The sequence below is a fragment of the Apiospora phragmitis genome (genome assembly GCF_038363925.1).
Source record: "Apiospora phragmitis strain CBS 135458 chromosome Unknown utg000013l:1.0-2965645.0:1.0-2969333.0, whole genome shotgun sequence".
Lineage (NCBI taxonomy): Eukaryota > Fungi > Ascomycota > Sordariomycetes > Amphisphaeriales > Apiosporaceae > Apiospora > Apiospora phragmitis.
Window position 1 is genome coordinate 130,375 of NW_027117413.1, and position 21,942 is coordinate 152,316.

Here is a 21,942-nt window from a genome sequence, read left to right on the forward strand (position 1 = left end):
GCCAGTGTGATAGCTCTGGACCTTGTCGGAAAAGTACGAAGAGACGAGGCGAAAATCGGTTCGCAGTACGGGATGGCGTATACTGTTTACGAGGCCGGCGTCATAGAAATGGAAGTCGACGGAGGAGCGGGAAGTAGCGTCTCAGTCACAGTGCAGGCGCATTGCAAGCGATGTAACAGGTTACGCCTTCCAATAATGGCTCTCTGGTAATTATTATGGAGAAAGATTCTCCGAGGAATCGCACTTTCGGCAGTAGCTGCAGGGACGAAAAGCAGGGACGAAAAGCAGAAGCTTCTGTGTACGAACAAAAACTGCCTCGGGTCGTAGAGAGGAAGGGAGCTGGGTTGCAGCTTGGCTTGATTAAGAAGGGAGTACCTAGTGTCGAAGAAACCGGCGCGTAATGGAGTCGACCAGCTAAGCCCGCCTCACTAGTAAGAGAACGATATAGGAAAAAGAGAGGAGGAGGGCGTTCCAAGCTTGCGATTATTCCTGGTTAACGGACGAGGAGTGAAAGTTGAGAGGAATACTGGGAGGGAGAAAGTAAGAGCCGGCGACGGAACGGGAATGGATCATGCAAAGGCGGACCAGCCCAGATACCTGGACCCACTGGCTGAATTGCTTGAATCGTTCGACCACCTCTCTGCCCCCGTAGCCAGCCTGCTAGCCGACCCCTACAACCAACTACACATTGGACAGCCAAACCATCTCCAATCAGTACTTACTTTTGCTTGCACGCCGCAAACTCACGGAATGTGAGGTATGAATTCATATGAAGATCATATAGTCACCTAGAGTCTGCCGAGTGAGATATTTGCTACGAGGTTGAAATGAGCAGCATCAGTTTAAAGTTGCAGGCTTTTTCTAGGAGTTCTTCGTGTTTAGCTCCAAGCTCCAATTATATCATCACTAACACGACTACATGCAATTGGCCTCGTTCATGAAGAGCGACTAAGGTGAGGAAATGTGTGTTCTCATTGTTTCTTCGAGGGTTGTGTTATGGCCAGGTGTGTAAGAATGTCACTTTCGCATTGCGGCTAGGCCGAAAGCGCGGTCAACGGATGAGGTGGGAGAGGACATCGAGACTGGGGGGAGGACGGAACGGCAGGAACGGAGGTCCCAAATCTATCGACGTGAGGTCGGTACAAACGCAAGCTGGGAACACGGTAAACCAGACCTCATTGAAGGAAGTGGGCCCTCAGATATCCCCCATCTCACTCTCATCCAATCCCATTCTGCTGAAATGGGGCTAAGATCTAAAATTATGCCGACCACCACTGATCTACCCTACCACCTGAGCAAATCTCATAATTCCTTTCAATGGACGTCTCTTCATACTGCCAGGCTCTATGTATCGGCTTGTCAATAGATATCCATGGCATCGCCACGAGGTGATAGTAAATAGCTGCAAATCGACAATTGCCAATTCATACCTAATAGCTAATAGATAGCAATCGTAGCAATGCAGAGTTTTGACTGATCATCTGTGCGAAAGCACCGCCGGAGTCCCCAATCCCTCCATGTGCCCCATGCATGATCAGACTGATGCGACATGTAAAGCTGGACCACCTACTCCGTAACCAGATCACCATTGGAAGCTAATAAGCTTTCACCGTCGCGATTGACTTGAACCCTTTGCATCGGTTCTCTAGAAACAAACACTGTATTGAGCCTCATGTGCCACTACGAAGTATGCAATGCAAAGCAAGGGGGGCCGTTAGATGCACGTAGATCGACTCGAGCAAATATTCAGGTTTGCAGTGCTTTTTCTGCCAAGGTCTGCTCCCTGTCCAACCACGGAGGGAGGAGAGCTTGATGAGCTTGAAGCGACAACTGAAGCCTGCTTCCGTCAGAGAATTGCATGAGCCCTTTTCTAGGGATGAGGGTTCGAGGAGTCAGGGGTGTTGACCCATTCTCAACGACAAGTCGTCTTGGATTGGCTGAAGCCTCGCATATAGCCTAGTCGCCCCCGACCGCTATCAAACTCTTTCTCAGCGGGCCCACCCATTGCGATTTCTGACGTTTTATTATGGCCCGTGACTTCTTACAAGTATCGCCTCAAGACAGTGGAACATCGGATTCTACGCCGACATTCAGCCCATTTCTCAAGCCTATTTGCGAAATGGCTAGGCTAGACCTTTGGTAGCGAAGTTTCAAGGCACATAGGTCCAGATGTGGGATTACTGGTTTGTTGATGCACAACCAGTGAACTTCTACTCTTTGGCTATGCCTGACTCAGCTTATCTACCAAAATGGTCATGTTCCGTTTCCCTTTCCCTTTCACTGGCCATCACTGCCCGCCTAAGGCTTCCTAATAAATGGCATCGCTTGACCAAAGATAGCACATGTTTGCTGTACAGAAGTAGTCAATGGAAGTGGGATCACAGTCTTAAAGCAAAAGCTACTCGAGTCATGTCGCTATCTGTGGCTATTATAGTGGCCCGTGCCCCGTGGCTGAGGAAAATACATGCGGCTAATTAGAGGGTGGCTGACGGGAAATGATGACAGTGAGCTGCCAAACTTCATACTTCTCTCTAACAGATTTTATTTGTTGATTCATGAACAAGATAGCTCCATTACTGTGAATTTATACCCAAGGTCGATTTATAACAAATTAGTCCAGCTATTGGAACGCTGAGACTCGACGTCCATACTATGGAAAGCAACCCAGGAGTCAGGGGTAAACCAAGGGAAAGGTCATCGCCAGGCGTTGCTCTGATTATCCATCCTGTACTGCCTGCAATAGTACACGATTGATTGCATGACATTGCAGGCTTGCTATGTGTTCTTCAAAAGGTCACACTAATCTCCCGTAGGATACTTGCCGCGACCTTAGACCCTTCTTGCCTTGAGCCGTCCTCAGTACCTATGATGGGCGAAATATATCCGTGCCGATGTCGTCCACAGATGTAGAGGAATTTAAGTAATCATCCCTTGTTATAGGACCCGGATAGCTCAACGTCTTTTGACCTGTATCACGGATACCTAGCCCAGAGAATTTATTTCAGTCAATTCCAAGCCCCTGAGGCCGTGGCTCATCAGAACCGCGACGCATGAGCATCCAGGATCTACATTGACTTATGTAACCCTGGAACTACATAATACCATAACATATCCAATGAAGATATCCAGCAGCTCGTGCTTTCTGTCTTATATACTATTGTCACGGTATACTTGACTTGCTTGGCAAGAGTATACTGAAATGTCTATTCGTCTTAAGAGACTATGCGGATGAGGTGAAAACACTGCTCTGACCGTTTTAATTTACTCTAAAGAGCTACTTCTTCATCTTTAAAGATCTATCTATTCACAATCCAATAAGATAATATTAAAAATCAAGAAGAACGTACTACATGCTTCGAATGCTATATACTCATAAGCTGGTAATTATATATTGAAGACAAAAAGACAACGGTCATCTTCTGCCTATGCAGATGGAGAAAGACACAGCGCCTCTAAAAAGCAACCACAGGTACACATTATCACCGACCCTATCATCAAGCTTTCTTCATTGATTGCCTTGGTATGGCTCGTGTGGCAACTCGTGCCTCACCTGACCGGACTGGTAAGGTGCCAGCTCATGCGCCATTGGATCATTATATAATTCTGATGCTCGTTCTGCTGGTGTTCCCTGGGGCTTCATCGCGCCGTCATTGCATGTCTGTTGGTTCCCAATTGCTTGAGTGGCAGGTACAGCTGTTCGCCTCCTCCGACACCAGTATACTGCTCCTAGTATGACGAGAATACATGCCACACTCCCGATCGAAGCACCGACTGCAATTCCAGTCACAGAAGACGCCCCCCCCCCCTGATGTTGCTTGTGCTGGCGTATCAGTTTTTGCGCCGTCTTGTGAAATCAACGCAGTAGTATGTATCTCTGTCATACTACTTTGCGATAAGGTCGAGGAAGTCGTGGGGTTGGCTTGTCCAATGACCGTTACAGTTGTTGGCGTACCTCAAGCAAGTGTCAATGACATTGGAAAGGACACAGATGACTTGAGTCGTAGACCGTACTTACCTGGAAAGAGGACATTGATATTGTTCTGACAGTCGACATTGGCACGGTTGGAGTCGATACAGTAGTAAAGGTCTTCGGTGGTGTCTGCACATTTGGCTACCCCCATGCCACCGCTGGTAAGATCATCATTTGGCGCCTGGTATACGCCGTTACATCAATACCTAAAGCAGGAACTATATAGAAATCCCATCGAAGTGACACCCTTCTCCAACCCTCTAGGTCTCAGACGTACCTTCGAATTCACGCAAAAGGCCGGGCGGGAGCTACTACGCCAATCTTTATCCGTGCAGCTTCCATGAACGAACGAACTTGCTCCAGGTATCTGCAGCTCCTCCTCGGTAGCTTTGCACAGATTGTTCGATAAACAAGCATAGCCTTGCCCGCAGCAGGTTGATTGCGTAGATGTATCACGACATGGCGTGTCGTGCGGTGCAAGGGAGCCGTCTGGATAATAACAGAAGGAATATGCGTGAGCGATCAGTATAGATAGGGCGAAAGCAATAGACCAATATCGAGTTGCATTCATACTGATTTATAGTAAAGAACAAGAGAACTGTATGAAACAGGCTTCTGCGTAAAAAGAGCGAGGCGATCAAAAGTAAGACGAACGCCCAAGAATGAGCAGACATCACTGGGGGTGCGCCGTTATTTAGGACTCGTCGGTTCAGCCTGATCATGTCAAGCAGGCTGTCTGGCTTCATGAGCTACCTGCCACTGTGTACAGCCTTCTAGGGTAGGGGGCGGCGCACTTACTGCTTAAGGTATGAAAAGTAATGTCGGTCACATCATCACTTTCATTGGCCCTGCCCAGAATGCATGTGGCTGCTTACCCCCCCCCCCCTCCCCCTCCAAGTGTGCACCGACTTGCCATCAAGGCATGATCGAAGCTCAATTGCCCATGGAAGCGACCAGAAACGAGACCTTCATTTTTCTTGGGCGTCGTCACGCCCACCTTTCTACTTCATTTCCATTTGAACCAAAGGAGATCAAAAGAAAGCATGGCCGTTTGCTCTCCTGAGTCGCCCGTTACCAAATCAAATCACATCCTCTATAACATTCGTAGTAACGTTAATAAGGGAAAAGAACTACGTGACTTAATTCCAGTCTCAAATGTTTTGTTATCCGTCGTGAAGTGATAAACATCACCACGTACCTTACATGTAGGGTGTGGCAGAAGCAGTTTGCCGATTCGATACATGGCACGTTCGGAGAAGAGAGGTGTTGTCGCACAGGGGCACTGCAAGCTTCCCGAATCCCTTGCCGCCAAGCCAAGACTGGTAGAAAGGGTCGGCAGGTAGGTGAAGAAACAGGATGAACTGTATCTTAAATAGGACGGTCAACGTTGTTAATGTAAGCACGCAGTGTAAGCATGTAGCTACGAGTACAAGCTACGAGTACGGAGTACCGAATGTATAAATAGCAGCACTGCAAGCCCTCCATTCGCACTGTCCACGCTAATAACCAACACCTAACCAACACCCCCCGGGGCCCCGCCCCCATTATCCAGGGGACCTGGGGGCTAAGGTTGCGCTTCTCATACATTTGGAGCTGGGCATGAGTCCACCTGAATTCAACTCCTTCAACTTCAACAAGTCAGTTCATGAAGCAAAGATGGCCAGAATCCAGCGCAGACTGATATTTCCGCTGGCTCTTCTGCTGGCCGTCGGCTTTTATTACACCTCCAGCTTCCACAGCTCAATACCAGCTCTTAGGTGGCAGCATGGGTCCGCCATCGCTCCCGGCGTTTTGGACGATCCAGAGTACTTCTGGAGGAAGCTGCCAACACACTACCAGTTGCAATCAATTCGGCCACTACCGGGGGGGAAGCCATTGAAGCTTCCAAAGATCCAGCATCAATTCAGCCAAGAGACCAGCGCAGAGAAGGCGACACGTCTCGAAAGGCAACTTGCTGTCCAGGAAGCATTCGGACGTGGCTGGAAAGCATATCGCGAGCATGCATGGCTCCAGGATGAGCTCGCGCCCGTCAGTGGGGGTGCCAAGAATACTTTTGGCGGATGGTCAGCACCTGCGACGCCCCGTCTCATTCTTCTCTGATTGCATCGGGCAATTGCATACTGACTGATTTTGTTTAGGGGGGCTACTTTGGTCGACAATTTGGACACGCTGTGGATTATGAACATGCGAAGCGAGTTTGAGGATGCGGTTGCTGCTGGTACTAACATTAGCTTTGAGACTAGCTCTCTTACTGAGGTCAATGTCTTCGAGACGACGATCCGATATCTTGGAGGATTCTTGTCGGCATACGACCTGAGCGGAGATCAGAGGCTTCTACGCAAGGCCCGTGAAGTGGGAGACATGCTGTATGTCGCTTTCGATACGCCCAACCGGATGCCCATCACGCGCTGGGACGTGACAAAGGCCGGAAAAGGGGAGTTGCAGGAAGCGTCGTCATGGGCTCTCGTTGCAGAAATCGGATCTCTCTGCATGGAATTCACACGCTTGTCTTTTGTAACTGGTGACCCGAAATGGTTTGATGCCACGGAACGGATCACGGAGGTACTGAAGGCCGAACAGAGCAAGACCAAACTCCCGGGCAGTACGTACCCGCCACCTTCTCTTCTTGATGTCTTTAGTAATATGCAGAACTACGCTACTCTCCTATTGTACGCAATACTCCTGCTAACAGTTGACACAGTGTGGCCGATCAGTATCAACCCGAAGACCAAGGATTTCCATGGAGACAACACTTTTAGCCTTGGTGCCATGGCTGATTCGGTATTTGAGTATCTACCTAAGATGGTCGCCCTTTCTGGCGGCCTGCTGCCAGAGTATGGCGAGATGTACACCTATGCGGCAAATACAGCCAAGAAGTACAGCTTCTACCGACCTATGACACCGGATAATGCAGACATACTGCTGGCGGCTGCCGTGCATGTCAACAAGGACGGTGCTGGGAAAGAAGTACCGATGTCGGACTTTGTGGGACAGCATCTAGTCTGCTTCGTTGGAGGCATGCTAGCTATCGGGACAAAATTGCTGCAACGGCCAGATGACCTGGACATTGCTCGAAAGCTCACCGACGGATGCATCTGGACATATGCTTCCATGCCGCACGGCATTATGCCCGAGACATTTCTCATGACACCGTGTCCGTCGAAGAGCACGACTTGCGAATGGGATGAATACGCGTGGAAGAAAGCTCTGCTCGCAAGCGCCGAGGAAGACGTGACCAAGCTCACGAAGGAGCAGATCAGCGCGCTCGCGGACCAAGTCATCTCCGACAAGAGACTGCCCAAGGGCTTCACTGACGTTATGGACCGACGATATATCCTGCGGCCCGAAGCCATCGAAAGCGTCTTCGTGTTATACCGGGTGACCGGCGACAAGAGCCTGCTCGAATCGGCCTGGACCATGTTTCAGGCCATCCAGGAGGCTTCCAAGACCAACCTGGCAAACTCAGCGCTCGCGGACATTACCATTGCGTCGAAGGACAAGCCGCACCAAACTGACTCTATGGAGAGTTTCTGGATGGGCGAGACGTTGAAGTACTTCTACCTCATCTTCAGCGAGCCCAGTCTCATCAGCCTGGACGAGTATGTTTTCAACACGGAAGCACATCCATTCAAGCGTCTTTTGCGCTAGTGTGTTGCTGGGCGATATACAACTATGCAAGGGCATGAGGTCTGAGGGTTAAATTGGCATGTGTTATACAATTTCCATTGTATCCAACAGGTTCCCATAAAAAGAGGCGTCACTAAACGACGGACAGGTTCTACAGGAGATGGTTACATCATCAACGGAATGGGCGGGGGTAAGGAGTTATTATTGAAAGCCTCTACTTCTATTAAACATCCCAGTGTTCTTATCGATCTCATGGTCTAAGCACCAAATCCCGATTGCGGGATGTAACCTGCGGGGACAACATGAATACGTGTCAGGAGTCCGAACCCGTAAGCTCTTCTGGAAGTGATGTAGATGGCTTTAAAGTTGTTGACTCCGGCTGATACGTCACCTCAAGCAGCTGCGTCAACTCATCTATCGACTATAACTCGATTATAGTTAGATACTAGTCAAGTGGGGCTAAAATGTACAATACGCAAGCGTTACTAATATCCACTTAAGAAAAGGGGTACGAGTCGTTATTGGCGAACCGACAGGAGTTCAGCCGACTATTTAAAGTAAAATGTAACCGGCACAAACAAGGGCTAGAGGGACCGTTCTATTCAAATAATTCTCAAGGTGCTTTGACTTGCAGTGTCATCTTCGTTTATCCTTCTGTGCTGGTGCTTAATGGGCTTCTTTGTACCAGCCTGCTATGCTTTAGGTATTCGGGGAGGGCGAAACAACAACTCACTGTTAGTTCGTAACATAGCGATGCATGAGCCATTGCATTACTGTGAATTCCAGATGGGGCTCTCTATCTCGTAACGTCGGGTCTCTGCTCCAGTACATCCTTGAATATTTCCAGATAGTGTTTAAAGAAGGCATCCGCGTCCACTTCGGATGCAATCAGATCGGGTCCCCCTCAGACTCGGTGAAAGTCACCATCGCGTTCCTCGGGTCCACCGCCACGTGCCCTGATTTCCATTTACACAATCCGGGCTCGAAGATGGCAGCGGCAGCTAAGGGGTCGTGGAAGGTCATGCGGGGCTTAATGCTCATCCACCACCTGCTCAGTTTCTGGAGGACCGATTTGAGCTCGCCTTGCACCTTGTCCTCGAATTCCAGGTACTCTTCCTTCGTCCAGGCCACCTGGCGCGTGGCATCGAGCCCGACGAAGCGATGGCTTGGCCGCCTTGTCGCCAGCACTATGCCCGCTGCAGTCCGGTCGACGGCGATGTTCCATTCCTGTGCGGTTCCCCTGCGGGAAGGAATTTGCCGGCCATACTCACCACATCGCGTGTCGCAGATGCGATCTCGGGCTCGAGAGCAAAGAGCAGACCAAGATTGCTCAGAGGCCCGATCGTCAGTACGACGACTTCATTGAGGTTCTCATGGATGGTCCTTCGTATGAAGTCGACGGCCGTATTTTCCAGTCGGTTGAGCACGTGGTCTTCCTTCTGGATGTCAGAGTACTGCTGACACTGCTTCTGGCCTTCGCCCTCCAATATAGCGTCGCGACGCCCGCAGTGTATGGGAATATCGGCTGCTTTTGGACCCATGGCACGAAGAAGAACCTGGGCCACAGCTGCGCGCTGTTGGACATCTCCGGTAACGATGGTGACGCCGAGGAGATTACAACGGGGTTGCAGAGCTAAGTATGCTAGAGCCAGACCGTCGTCTGGGTCAGTGCCAATATCTGTATCGACAATGACCTTGATGATGTCGTCAACGTTGGGCTCCCCGTCCGTGTTGATGACTTTGTTGCCGTCGTTGTTAGCTGGAGAGCCAACATTTTCTGTTTTGACGGTGGCCTGGGTGTCGCCGTCATTGGTTGAAGCCATGTTCAAGGGGTGGCTGACCAAGGGTCTGATGATGGGAACAGGAAAGTGAAGGCGTTGCGACCGGCTTATGTACGCAATGCTGATGATGTAGGGTTTTGTGTTTTCTGATTGGTGCTTACTACACGGGGAAGTACTAGTGAGGGGGATCTGGGATACGTTACTCCTTCTAGTGGAGTTAAGAATGCAGACGGAATTAACGAGACATCAGTCTCAGTGCTGGAGGCTAGGAGACAGTTGAAAAAAATCCGCCTTTGGATATCGACAAGCAGCAAGGCCACTCTTATAAGAAAGCCAATCCAGAAAATAAAGGCAAGCGGCAAACGGCAAGGAAAGTTTGCTCTGAGTAAGCCCTCTTATGCATATTCCAACGGTAGCAAATGGCAAACCCGCCCTTTGAACAGTAAGGACAAGAGCCACACAAAGACAGGAGCAAACCAACGCTCGCCATGTTCTTATCTACATACATGTACTTGAAAGAGAGCCCGCATCCCAGAAGCATGGCCTGCCTGACCACGTGCAGGTATTGATTACCATCGCTATATGCCCCAAGCTATCCGTACATACATGTACAGATGTATGTAATTATGCTACTTAGTGGGGGCTTCCATATACTTGCATAATATGTACCCACCCCACCACCCCATGCAATTGATTTCATGTGATTGGTTGGCTTTAATTGATTTTCGATCGTACTAGCGGTTCTCCGTCGCGACGCGTCTCCCATGCCTTTTCCAAACGCGACCCGGACGTGCCATGTGGGGAGAGAAATGGTAGCAAGCAAGTTTCCATCCACCAGTTTTCCTCCCAACGACCGCCATTTCCCGACAATCCCAAAGTGCAATCATGATGCTGCGACAGGACTTCAGTCGAATCGACCCCAAAAGGCGCAATGTCGTCGATCATCGCAAGAAGCAATTCGCCGACCCGGCATACAAGGAGACCGCGTACCCCCACCGACTGAACTTCTACGCCGTCCCGCCAACCGCCGATATCACCTTGGAGCAGTTTGAGCAATGGGCCATCGACCGTCTCCGCGTCCTGGCCGAGTTGGAAGCATGCTCGTTCCGAAACAAGTCCCCTACCGAAACGGCTGATCATATGAAGCCTCTGCTCGAAAAATACCTCCCTCTCGGCTTCAACTCGAGCAATTCGCCCAAGCTGTCTGCCGAGCGGCAGAAGGACCACTACAGCCATTTCATCCTGCGCCTGGCCTTCGCTTCTACGGAGGACCTCCGGAGGAGGTTCGCCCGGGTCGAGACAATGCTGTTCCGTCTACGTCTGAACGACGACACGGCCAAGGAACGTAACGAATTCGTTCAGAGTCTGAATCTGGAATGGGACCCTGTTAGCGACGAAGAGCGGAGAGGATATGCCAGCGAGCTTGCTGCGCTTACTGGTTTCAGGAAAGGAATCCAGGAAGAGGAGACTTGGTTCAAGGTGGACTGGGAGCGAGTTCCGGACTTGGTGGAAGGTCGCAGGGTGTTCCTCCGAGCCGGCAAGGCCTATGTGCCCTCGCGAGAGTCGACGAGCATGGTGATCGCCGAGTTCACAAAGCGTCTAGAGCGTTCTCTGGAACTCACGGCGCGTGCGCTCCCTCGGTTGGACGAAGATGACAGACTGACGCCCATCTTGGACCACCTGTCGAAGAACTTCATAACCCCTGACGCATCCTACAGCAGCAGCACCTCGTCGGTGCCAGATGCTGATATTTCCGCGAAGAACGTGGACGCCCTGTCCTCCAGCTTCCCTCTTTGCATGCAGCACCTGCACCGATCGCTGCGGCGCGATGCGCATCTTAAGCATTTTGGTCGTCTACAGTACACTCTATTCCTGAAGGGCATTGGCCTGAACCTGGAGGAGTGCCTTATCTTCTGGCGGACATCATTCCACAAAATCACTGACGATACCTTCAACAAGGAGTATCGGTACAATGTCAGGCACTCCTACGGCGATGTTGGCGGTGACTCGAACCGTCGCGGGGGAGGATACTCGCCCTTCTCGTGTCAGAAGATCTTGACTGAGCATCCACCCGGCCCGGGCGAGGCGCATGGATGTCCATATCGGCACTTCAACTTGGAGAATTTGACAGCGCTGCTACAGCAGGTGGGCATCGCAGACCGATCAGTATTACAAGGTGTCAAAGCAGATAAAGAGGCTCAGAAATTCCATATGGCTTGCAATCGGTACGTGTCCAACAAGCAGCCTACCTCGTAGCAACCAGCACTGACAAATAATCTAGCGTGTTCGAGCATGTACACAAGAACGAGATCAAACGTGCAAAGGATGACGGCATTTTAACGTCGGCGCAGCTGGAGACAATTGTGCATCCGAACGAGTACTTTAAGCGAAGCTACCTTCTCAAGAACCTAGGAAAGGGCGGTCAAGACGTAAAGATGGAAGAGGCATAATGGCGCCGGATGATTGACTGGATGACTTTATTGAAGCGCAAGGCATTTGGGGGAACTGGAGTTTGGGTGTACAGAGCCTCGAGAGACGGCCGTTAAGTAAGCGTCTATTTCCGCTGGAGGCGGAAACACATTGGGGATGTAATACAAAAACATTCCGAGCATGAATGGCGTCGCCAGGATGCCAAACATCAACTTCTTTCACTCCACTACTTTTGCCCTGGCGGCTTCTTCAAACCAACGTGCGACCTTGGCCGGGTCCACGGACACGTTCTCCCAGTGCTCCGCCAGCGTCCCCTTTTCGAACCTCCAGACCCCGCAGAACGGCACCGCCAGGTCTGGGACGCCCATGTTCTGGCTCTGCGCCCGAAGCGTCCCCATGACGGACCCGAAATGCTCGTTCGAGCTCACCCGGTCCACGTTCATGGCCAGCGTGCCCCCCGCGGCGGCCACAAGCCCCTCCTCGTGCTCCTGCGCCGCCGCGGCGCCGCGGAGCGGGTTGCTGTGGTCCTCCGCGCGGTGCAGGATGATGTCGGGCGCCGCGACCTGCGAGATGCGCGTCAGGTCGGCATAGAGCCACCGCAGCATGTCGTCGCTGTTCGCAAAGGTCGGGGCCGAGGCTGGAGCTGGGGCTGGCGAAGAGCTCTTGCCGTTGTTGTTGTTGTTGTTGTTGGCCGCCGCTGCCGCCGTCTTGCGGCTCGGGTCGGGTAGGGGCTTGCTCAGGAGCATGGCGATGTGGGGCAGGGATACGGATGCTGGTCGCGGTGGTAGCGCTACGGATGCCGGCCTGGGCTCTTTCGGCTTGGTGCGGGTTCGTGGTCGTGCCCGGGGCGGTGGTCTGGCCCAGCAGCGGCGCGTGGAGGTATCGATGGGAAACAGCGAATACGTTGCGGTATGCGCCGATGATAGGGAAGAGGAGGGTGCAGCAGGTGCTGTTGGCGCGACCGTGGTGGTCACGGAAGCCTCGCCGTATATGCTGAATCGGCTTCGAGGCATGCTGCGCGACGTTCGGGGGGACAGGCCGCGACCTTTTTGTTGTTATGCATGTCTCACTGGACGGAAAGGTGTGCGGTTGGGTGGGAAAGCACTGCCTTCTGTTTTTTTTTTTTTCGCTATGGGACTCTCCTCGGTCGGACGTCCGGTGATGGCCATCTTCTTATGCACGTTCAGGTTGGGGGGAAGGTTTTGACCATGGCGCATAGGGGGATATTCCTCGCGTAGTTCCAATCCGCCACGAGCAGATTTAGCCCTCCGTGTTTCGGGTCAAATTAAGTGAATTTCTTTCTTATTTTGATGCATCTAAGGGTCGAATCTCTTCTACTACCCACTGCAGATGCTCGTATTTTGTGTCCAGTGTTTTGCACCTAGCCCCTAATTGGCATCGCAAGTAGCAATCTGGTGTTGCCCCTGGATATAGGAAACCACCGAGAAGGCTTACATTCGGTATATCATTATCTCAAAATATAAGAGGCTCCTCAATACTGTGAAGATCCAACTTTGATCGTCCCAGAAACGCAGCACAGCAACACCGATTGTAGATGAAACCACATTGCAGAGGGTGCTGTATTGTAGTTGGGGGTTTCAAGCTAGCGGTCTCTACTCGGAAAAAAGGAGGCTCGGCTCCCAATAACCTGGCGCTCGATCTACTGGGCTAGACTTTCTTTAGTGTCGCCTTTAGTGAAGCTATAGATATGGGAAACGTGGTGAGATAATACATAATGTAAGTGGCTTCTTCGCCACAGTCCATGCTTTGGGTCGTCGAACATACTGCCGACAACCCACTGTGGGTGCTCAAAAGCCATAGCCGCGATCTAGCATGGAGCGGCACTTTCACCTGAAGGCAACCTTGGACATTCAAGGAAGTACATGTACGTCGTAGGACCATTGATATATATTGATCATTTACAAGCCGGTAGCACCACGACGTTGGAAACTTGGCAATTACCAACATGCAAAAACACCCGATGTAGACGCTCCAGATCACTTTCTGTGTGCCAACGTTCTAGGGTACTTACCTACTTAGGTTGGCTAGAGCGCCATATATCTCGCCTCGGCAAATTTGAGCAGATGCGAAGATTATGAGTTCAAGCCTCATACCCGTGATTGGAGCCAATTGAGATAACCGATGAGGCACAGGCAACTCATGGTCGTTGCCACCGCTAATTGCAGAAAGTACCAGGGCAAACATCTCCAGCAGACACAAGGCTGCCCGAGGTCGTGGCGAGAAGTAGAACGGTGTTGAAGAAGCGCATGGTGGCGCTAGGTGTTGTTGCTTGTTCGTTTGGTCAAGAACCAGAGGAAGATGGCAAGGAACGAGGATTTCACCACAAGTTGCAGCGGCATTGAGCGAGTTTATATACTCCATCATCGCAAGCCAGCACTCTCTCTCCCTATCTGTTCACTGCACCACATATACACCGTGTCCGGGCACTTTCAATATACAATGGGATCTTGATTGGTGGATATAGATGTTGGCTGAGGTGAAACAGTGATGTGCTCCCCTGGGTGCATCTACGAAAGGACCGGGCAGACGATCGCTCAATGGCCCTTCGTCCTTTTCTGCGCAGGAGGACCGCCTTAGGCGTAGTTGTCGCCCAAGGCTGAGACTTGCAGCGGGACATTGTCATGACTTCCAGCTGGAGAGGCTGCTTGGCTGGACTGGCAATGGAGTGGTGTGGTTCGACGTTGAAGCTCTGTGGCTAACATTCTGCATCACATCGTTTCACAGCACTTTCCATCGAGTCTTGTCAGACACCAATGTAACAATGATCGACCAGCTGAAAGGATAATGGGGCGACACTATCTGCGGCTTCCCCGCATCCAAAGCCTGGTGAACGTCCATCTGTTTTCTTCCCACTATCCTCCCCTTTTCATGGTCGTTAATTCGAAGCTGGAACTTTGCCAGAGCCTTGACTCAGGCCGATATTGGGGCAGCGAAAGAAGCCCACCACCATACAATAGTCAAGTTTTCGGTCAGCAGCTTTGTGAGGAAATGGCCGGTTTCCCTGTTGATCAATGTATCCTCATTGTGACTGTTTGGCATTTGGTGTATCAAATACTTGGCAACCTTCAACGTTGCTGTGCTGCTGTTCTCAAGATAAGGCTGGTGGGGGTGACCCAGACCAGACAAGCCAGTGCCTTCCCGACAGAGTGGTTCCTGTTTCCTTTCTCACGATGGCATGGGTTACATACTTCATGTGCATGTAATAGTTCGGAATCGAGTCTCCACAACTCATGTAACGGTATGCACGCCAAAACTAGGATACATGAATGGGGGCTATCAGTCAGTCGGTGCTGCCTTATCACGACAATAGCCACTCACCTCTTCTTTGAGAAGGACTTATTTATACGGAGTAGTTGCTGTGTCAATCGACCAATCAACCGACGTGGACATGCGCTCCAAGCCTCCAACTCATTTCCCTCGACAAGTTTGCTTCGTCGAGCGCCAAGGCACGCACAGTCCCTTTCTCAAGATGCTTGGTCAACCTGTCGGTACGACTTCCCGAGTCCCGACCATTCTCTCGTCTAACATTATCTACAATACCCCGGGCTTCAAGGTTGCCAAGATGGCCCAGCTTCTTGTGCGACTTGGCCAATACACCTCCAAAGATACGGGATGAAGCAAACCCCACTCCAATCTCTCGGCGAGATAAGGACAAGAAAAGGACGAGAAGCGCCAATTGCTTGATCGCAAGCCTTGTTGCGAGCTTGAGAAAAGCTTGCCTTGCAGCTCGAGTATAGCGACCCATAGAGAGATACTATAGAGGACCGGCCTCACGATTTGAAGATATGGCAGTGCGGCATCGGATAAGGGTCACGACAAGGGACCTGCAGCGTCCTTGTCAAGTGTGCTTCTAGGTCCTGCCAAGACCACTGTTGGTGTCGGGCGTAACCTAACGATTGGCTGTATTAGGAAGCTACAAAAGGCCTTATCAGTCGCTGCATATTGACTGCAGTTCGGGTGTTGGTCCTCAGATATATCCGGCTTCAGTGCGACGTGACCGGGGATCGATAATGAAGTATATATGAAGACGATCGATCGAGAGGACCCTCTCCAGGTTCTCTGCAGTTGCCAGCCGCATTTCTATATCTGGTTTTCTGGATCTCGGGGCAGCAAAAGAAGCCCACCGCCATCTGATAGCCAAGTCTTCGGCCAGCCGCTTTGTGAAGAAATGGCCGGTACGTTCAGATTCTGCAAACCTACCTTATGACCCTTCTACTCACTCATTCTGAGCAGACACCCAGCAAACCCTGGGCACCGTCGCTGCCGCTGTCGGCGACGTCGGTCCTGACCGGACCGGTCTCCACGATGAGACCGCCGCCAAGACCATCGACCGTGCTCACATGCCGCTTTCTGGCCTCGAGGACGACCCCGACTTCGCCAACCGCGAGACCTTCCACGGGCTGTACGTCGCCACCGAGGAAGAAAAGCGTACCCTGCGCCGCGTGGCCGGCAAGATGCCCAACTCCTGCTACTACCTCTGTGCCGTCGAGTTTGCCGAGCGTGCTTCGTACTACGGCTGCAACCAGGTTTACAAGCAGTTCATCCGTGCCCCGCTTCCTCCGGGGTCGACGACCGGCCGGACTCCTCCCGGCACACGCTTCAACCCGGGTGCGTTGGGGCTTGGTCCTCAGGTTGCTACGGCCATGTTAGTTCTTCCCTCTCTGGCTGATCATGACGGATGTTTTGCTGACCTTGAACAAGGACCGAGGCATTCAAGTTCATGGCGTATGCATTACCGGTCTTCTTCGGTTGGTTGGCCGATGCCAAGTACGGTCGTTTCAAGATGATCTGCTGGGGTGTCGGTATCTGTGGCATAGCACATGGTGAGTGGGTTTCGCTATCTCGAAACCCCCCTTCCGCTCCGTAAAGTGCTTTTTTTGCTGATGCACTTTATAGTTATCATGATCATCTCTGCGTTGCCACCGGTCCTCACCTCTGGAAAGGCCGTTGGTCCGTTCGCTTTCTCACTGTACTTGCTTGCTATTGGTGCAGCCCAGGTATGTACAACAACCTCATTATCATGTGAACCGAGAGAGCTAACATGTTATCTCTGAATCTAGTTCAAGCCTAACATTTCCCCACTATCATGGACCAGTCGCCTCACAAAGTTGCCCATGTCATCAAGAAGAAGAGCGGAGAGAAGGTGGTCGTTGACCCTGAAGAATCCATTGCCTCCATCATGCTCTGGTTCTATCTTCTGATCAACATTGGTTCTTGCTTTGGGATTCCTACCAGCTACCTGGCAAAACTTGTTGGATACTGGGCAGCGTACTGTGAGTTTTGACCAACCAGGCTGAGAACTGGAGGATGACTTGAACTAACAGGCACTGTCAAGTGATCCCTACCATCATCTATCTAATGCTCCCGCCCCTCCTGTGGTACCTCAACACACGTCTCATCAAGCAACCTGCCGGAGGGTCTGACCTTGGGAACGTTTTCCGTGTCCTAGCTGACATCTTCCGCCACGGCGGTATCCGCATGATCGGGCGTAAAGGGTTCTGGGATTCGGAAAACCTTCGGTACGGCGAGCAGCTGGCATCACGAAGGAGTACCCTTACGACGATAACTTTGTCAATGACGTCCGCAGGACCTTCCAAGCCTGTGGCATCTTCCTGTTCCAGGTATGTAGGAATGACATTGGTGTCTTCCGCTCGAATCAAAAAAGGAGGCTAACATCCACGTGAAGCCCATCATTGGTCTGAATGACGGTGGTATTGGCGCCGCTGCTAATACCTTGACTGCCGGCATGGACGCTCATGGCATGCCCAACGACCTGCTCGACAACTTGAACCCCGTCTCTATCGTTGTTTTGGTTCCCATCATGAACCACCTTGGTCAGTCTACTCCTTCTGCCCTAGTCGCAACCGCCCCAAACGAGCACCACCTCCTTGCTAACGCCAGGCATGACATGATAGTTTACCCTGCCCTCCGACGTGCCGGCATCCGTTTCGGTCCCATTTCCCGCATGACGTTCGGTTTCGCCATGACGACGCTGGGGTCGATCGCGTACTCGGTGCTGGCCCACCGGGTCTACCAGACCTCGCCCTGCGGGAACCAGGCGAGCGGGTGCACCGAGACGGAGCTGGGCGACCAGGGCTTCTCGACGGTGCACATCGGCCTGTACGCGATCCCGACCGTCGTGACGGCCATGGCCGAGGTCTTCATCAACGTGACGGCCTACGGCATCGCCTACACGCAGTCGCCCAAGAACATGAAGGGGCTCGTCGCCTCCATCAACCTGTTCATGTCGGCCATCTCCTCGATCCTGTCGCTCGCCACGTCGGCCGCCATCAAGGACCCCTACCTGCCCTGGGTCTTCGCCGCGCCCACCATCGCCGGCGCCGTCATCACCGTCGCCTTCTGGTTCACCTTCCGCCAACTCGACAACCAGGAGTTCGTCATCAACACCGACTTCGACGACATGAAGCTCGACTCCGAGGTCAGCGACGAAGAAAACGCCGCCAAGAACGAGAAGACCGCCCTGCCCGCCACCACGGCCCAGCCCATCGACAGCAAGAGCAGCGACGATGGCATTTCCCCTAATCCCAAAGCCTGATGGAAGGGTCTAGAGATGTGCTGCGCTGCTAGGCGCGAGCTTGGGCCAATAGGAAGAGGGTTGAGAGGATGACGAGTGGACAGGAGGAATTGCAGTTTCAACTTACCATATTCGAGTAGTTGTATATAGGCGAATCGTATCCTCTTATCAAGTCTCCAAGTAGCTTGATTCAGGTCGAAGTGGGAATGGACACAGAGCCCTGTCAACGTGATACTATTAATCCAGTCTTTTTTCGTAGCCGTCCCTTCGTTTGTGGCATAGCCCATTATCTCGTGACCTTCGTTAATTCATTATAGTTTACATATCTGCAATGTTTTGTTTTTCGACACGGCAATTCCCTCCCAATTCAAATGCAAGTGCCTCTTCTATCACATGACCCGTCTCGACGTATGTAGACAACAAGGAAGTTTATGTCATGCCCAAAACAACCGGAGGTTCATAGCCTCTACTGGCAAGAATCCTCGCCGACCCCCTTCCCCTTACTGTCCGAGGCGATGCTTCCGAAGTTCTCAATAACTCCCTGAGGGTGCCTTCTGCGTAGCTCTTTGGCTCGTCCCTCCTTTCGTATCTGAAGAGGCAACCTCCGTCACAGCTGACCCTCGCCACGGCATCCAATTGCTGAAGCCAGCCAAGAGCCCAGGTTGTTCCCGCGGCTCTTCGGGAGAGGTGATATCAGCAGCGGCCACGGAGGCAGACAGCACGGCCCTCGATGGCTCTGCAGATGACTCGGGCGGATGGCCGTCCACCCCGGTTCCTGTGCTGTCCTTATTTCAAGATGGCTATGGGAGGTCTCGGGTTTGGCCGGCTCGCCAACAAGCGCAGCCCCCGATGCCCGTGGCGATGCCCACTCTCCCTGTACCTGGCGGGTACTATCAATAACAGCAGTCGCGAAAGAGTTTGACTTGCGACGGCTGACGCTCTTTCTCACTGATTTTCCGGGGCTTGATGGCTCCTCGCCACTGTGAGAGGACGACGCAGTCCCGTCCTTGCGCTTCCTCGATGCTCTTCCGCGCACATCGTCAGTAAGTTCCTGGGCAGACTTCTTTTTGCTCTTGTCTTCCTCCGACGACCGACTTGAGGACATGATGGTCTCGAGAGTAGAGTGAGCTGCGCTCTTCCTTCGCGCTGCGCTCCTTCGCTTCTTTTGTCTCGTGGTGGACTGCTCATCGTCGCTCGGGATGGCCTGCAGTGTGGGCCCTACCGGTGCCTGCGTCCTAGCTGATGATGCCGATGCGGACGAGAGGAAGCCGGTTCCGCTGCCGTGCGGTACGACGTGGACTTCGTACTGGTTGCTCAAGGAGTACTTGGACCTGGCACAGATCTCGGCAATCCGATCCAGGTCAGCGCCAATGTCCTGCTGTATATCCGCCATGATGTTCTTAAAGCTGAAGGCCTCGAGGGGCGGGAGCTTGACATCGTTCCCTAGACTGCCCCTTCTTGGTGCCCCGGTGGCGCGTCATATTCAACACCATGCCATTCCGACCAGGCCGCCAATTGGACGTCTGCGAAGAGGCCGCGTTGGAGGACAGAGGAATCCGCCGGCTCGCGGGACGGCTGGAAATCGAGGACGGAGGGGGGACCAGAGTAGGTCCGCACGATGACGGGCTGCGAGTAAGTGCCGGTGGTGGTCCTCGTGGCGGTGCTCGGTGCGCCGGTGCTTTTCGTATAGCGGTGGCGGGAAGAGGGCTGTGAACGGTTGAGTTCTCTCAGGGCTGTCGTACGGTCGGCGGCAGTGGAATCGTCGAGCGGTATGGGTTTTCCTTCGGCCGTCGAGGGTACCAGAGAGGTGCTGGAGACGTTGGGCTGGCTGACTAGAGGGTAGCTGAAGAAGGGTAGAGAGTGTCGACGATGCCTAGACGAGCGCGCTGAAGACGGCGGCGGCGGCGGCTGATGGTGATGAGCAGAAGGAGGCGGGGGTGGGTTTGAAGCAGTAGAAAGAGAGGGAGGCCGTCTTTGAAGGTATCGGGGAGTACGGGGTGGTTGCTGTATCGGAGGTGGCGTGTCTGATATCGGGGTAGTAGTCGACATATCTGCGGACTGCATTTTCTACATGCATGGACAACACAACGCAATAGATTTGACGGGCAAAAACAAGTTCAGGGAGTGGATTCCCGTCCAAACGAGCCGGTTATGCAGTAACCTGTATGTAGGCAGGCGAGAGGGATGCGACGTATATGGCCTAGACGTTCTAAGGATCGTGGATCCTTTGCTGTATGCAGAGCTCTTGCAGATTCCCAATGGCAAATGCGCCGTGGTTGGTATCTGGCAAGCCGAATCAAATTACGGCTCGACTAGGGGGGTCGCGTAACGGAAGATATTAAGACACTGTCTTGGAGGCCACTGCAGCTAGACACACCCGCGGTGTAGCAAGCAGCAGATACGGGGTGTAGTGCCTGTTCAATTCTGGGGAAGATGGAGGACAGTGAGTGAGGAGAGCGGCACGCAAATCCAGAAAACGCGGAATTGAAGATGGTGTGGTTGGTGGTTTGTGGAGGTGGGGGGAGGACCAGGACTGATGGAAATCTTAGGCGTAGGTAGATTACCCCAGGCAGGCGGGCTCCTGGCCTGAGATGGAGGTGACAGTGCAGGGCAGTACAGTCTTGCTGCTTCTTCTTGGGGCCGATTTGGCATGAGCAGGAGAAGGAGCCAAGCAGCATGGAACGATCATCGACGATACTATACTGGAGAGGACGGCTTTGGGCGAATCGTAGACAGACAGATGGATGGATTTGTCAATTCGACTGGGGGGTCAACGTAGAACAGAGCATGTACGGCGCAGACGGATGTGGATTGTATGGAAGGATGAGTTTGATCGGATGCATGAGAAGGGATATTTTCCCAATCTCAACCTTTGGCCATCGACAAGGGAGTTTAAACTTTCTTCACCTTCTTGTTTCCCTCTCGGCTCAACCGTCTCGACTCTCGTTCGTTCTTCGCTGTCCCTCGCTTGTATGCAGGCATATCCAGAGCCTCGTGGTGAGTGGTCGTAGGAAGAATTGCCCGCGCGACTATTTGGTGGGCAGGTCCCAGAAGCAAAGCGCCATATGCACGAAGTCGTGGCTGTCGTTCAAAGGCGGACAGGGGGGTCGGTGAGGGGAAGCTGAGGTGGGGGGAGACCTCGACCTCAACCGTTTTCTGCTCCCATTATCAGTTCATCTTCATTACCTCCAGTCATTCTTCATCTGATCGAATCAATCTGGCTGGGCAGGCTACATCTTCCACAACCACCCATGATTGATATGATACTTGCATAGGTATATGTAGTAGGCTGAATCTCGGTGCGCTCAAATCTACCTAGCAATAGGTAACTATCGTGAGCGTTGGGGTGGAGACGCCCCGGAAAGCTACCTACCAACATTTGATAATTGAGATAAGAGCAGCGCCGCGTCAACCCATTGGAAAGGAGTAGATATCTTTATCACAGTGCGCAGTTAATATGGGATAGGCTTTAGTACCAACTATCAGTACGCCGAATTGACTTTTCCGTTTCCGTCGCGGTCCTGGAAATCTGGCAAGCTGTTCGAGTTTCCTTTATTGGCCCTCGACGCTCTCGGGAA

The 21,942-nt window shown here is 52.3% G+C and overlaps 6 protein-coding genes across 6 annotated transcripts; 3 read left to right on the forward strand and 3 right to left on the reverse strand.

Annotated features, from left to right (window-relative positions):
* Positions 1–5,569: 5,569 nt before the first annotated feature.
* On the forward strand, positions 5,570–7,618 carry PG994_013797 (glycosyl hydrolase family 47; the record flags this gene model as incomplete). The annotated part of the gene is made up of 2 exons (XM_066865206.1): positions 5,570–6,033; positions 6,109–7,618. 2 exons carry the CDS (start codon positions 5,570–5,572, stop codon positions 7,616–7,618), a joined length of 1,974 nt encoding a protein of 657 aa, XP_066708335.1.
* An 867-nt stretch (positions 7,619–8,485) lies between these two features.
* Positions 8,486–9,420, reverse strand: PG994_013798 (inosine/uridine-preferring nucleoside hydrolase; the record flags this gene model as incomplete). The annotated part of the gene is made up of 2 exons (XM_066865207.1): positions 8,486–8,824; positions 8,869–9,420. 2 exons carry the CDS (start codon positions 9,418–9,420, stop codon positions 8,486–8,488), a joined length of 891 nt encoding a protein of 296 aa, XP_066708336.1.
* Positions 9,421–10,266: 846 nt separating this feature from the next.
* PG994_013799 (DNA primase large subunit) lies at positions 10,267–11,828 on the forward strand (the record flags this gene model as incomplete). The annotated part of the gene is made up of 2 exons (XM_066865208.1): positions 10,267–11,603; positions 11,660–11,828. 2 exons carry the CDS (start codon positions 10,267–10,269, stop codon positions 11,826–11,828), a joined length of 1,506 nt encoding a protein of 501 aa, XP_066708337.1.
* Positions 11,829–12,026: 198 nt separating this feature from the next.
* Positions 12,027–12,821, reverse strand: PG994_013800 (uncharacterized protein; the record flags this gene model as incomplete). Its single annotated transcript, XM_066865209.1, has 1 exon — positions 12,027–12,821. The coding sequence occupies one exon, from the start codon at positions 12,819–12,821 to the stop codon at positions 12,027–12,029; it is 795 nt and encodes a 264-aa protein (XP_066708338.1).
* A 3,176-nt stretch (positions 12,822–15,997) lies between these two features.
* PG994_013801 (H+/oligopeptide symporter) lies at positions 15,998–18,385 on the forward strand (the record flags this gene model as incomplete). The annotated part of the gene is made up of 8 exons (XM_066865210.1): positions 15,998–16,004; positions 16,063–16,474; positions 16,531–16,652; positions 16,726–16,826; positions 16,925–17,102; positions 17,165–17,348; positions 17,417–17,450; positions 17,495–18,385. The coding sequence occupies 8 exons, from the start codon at positions 15,998–16,000 to the stop codon at positions 18,383–18,385; spliced, it is 1,929 nt and encodes a 642-aa protein (XP_066708339.1).
* A 586-nt stretch (positions 18,386–18,971) lies between these two features.
* On the reverse strand, positions 18,972–20,428 carry PG994_013802 (uncharacterized protein; the record flags this gene model as incomplete). Its single annotated transcript, XM_066865211.1, has 2 exons — positions 18,972–19,807; positions 19,855–20,428. The coding sequence occupies 2 exons, from the start codon at positions 20,426–20,428 to the stop codon at positions 18,972–18,974; spliced, it is 1,410 nt and encodes a 469-aa protein (XP_066708340.1).
* Positions 20,429–21,942: the final 1,514 nt, after the last annotated feature.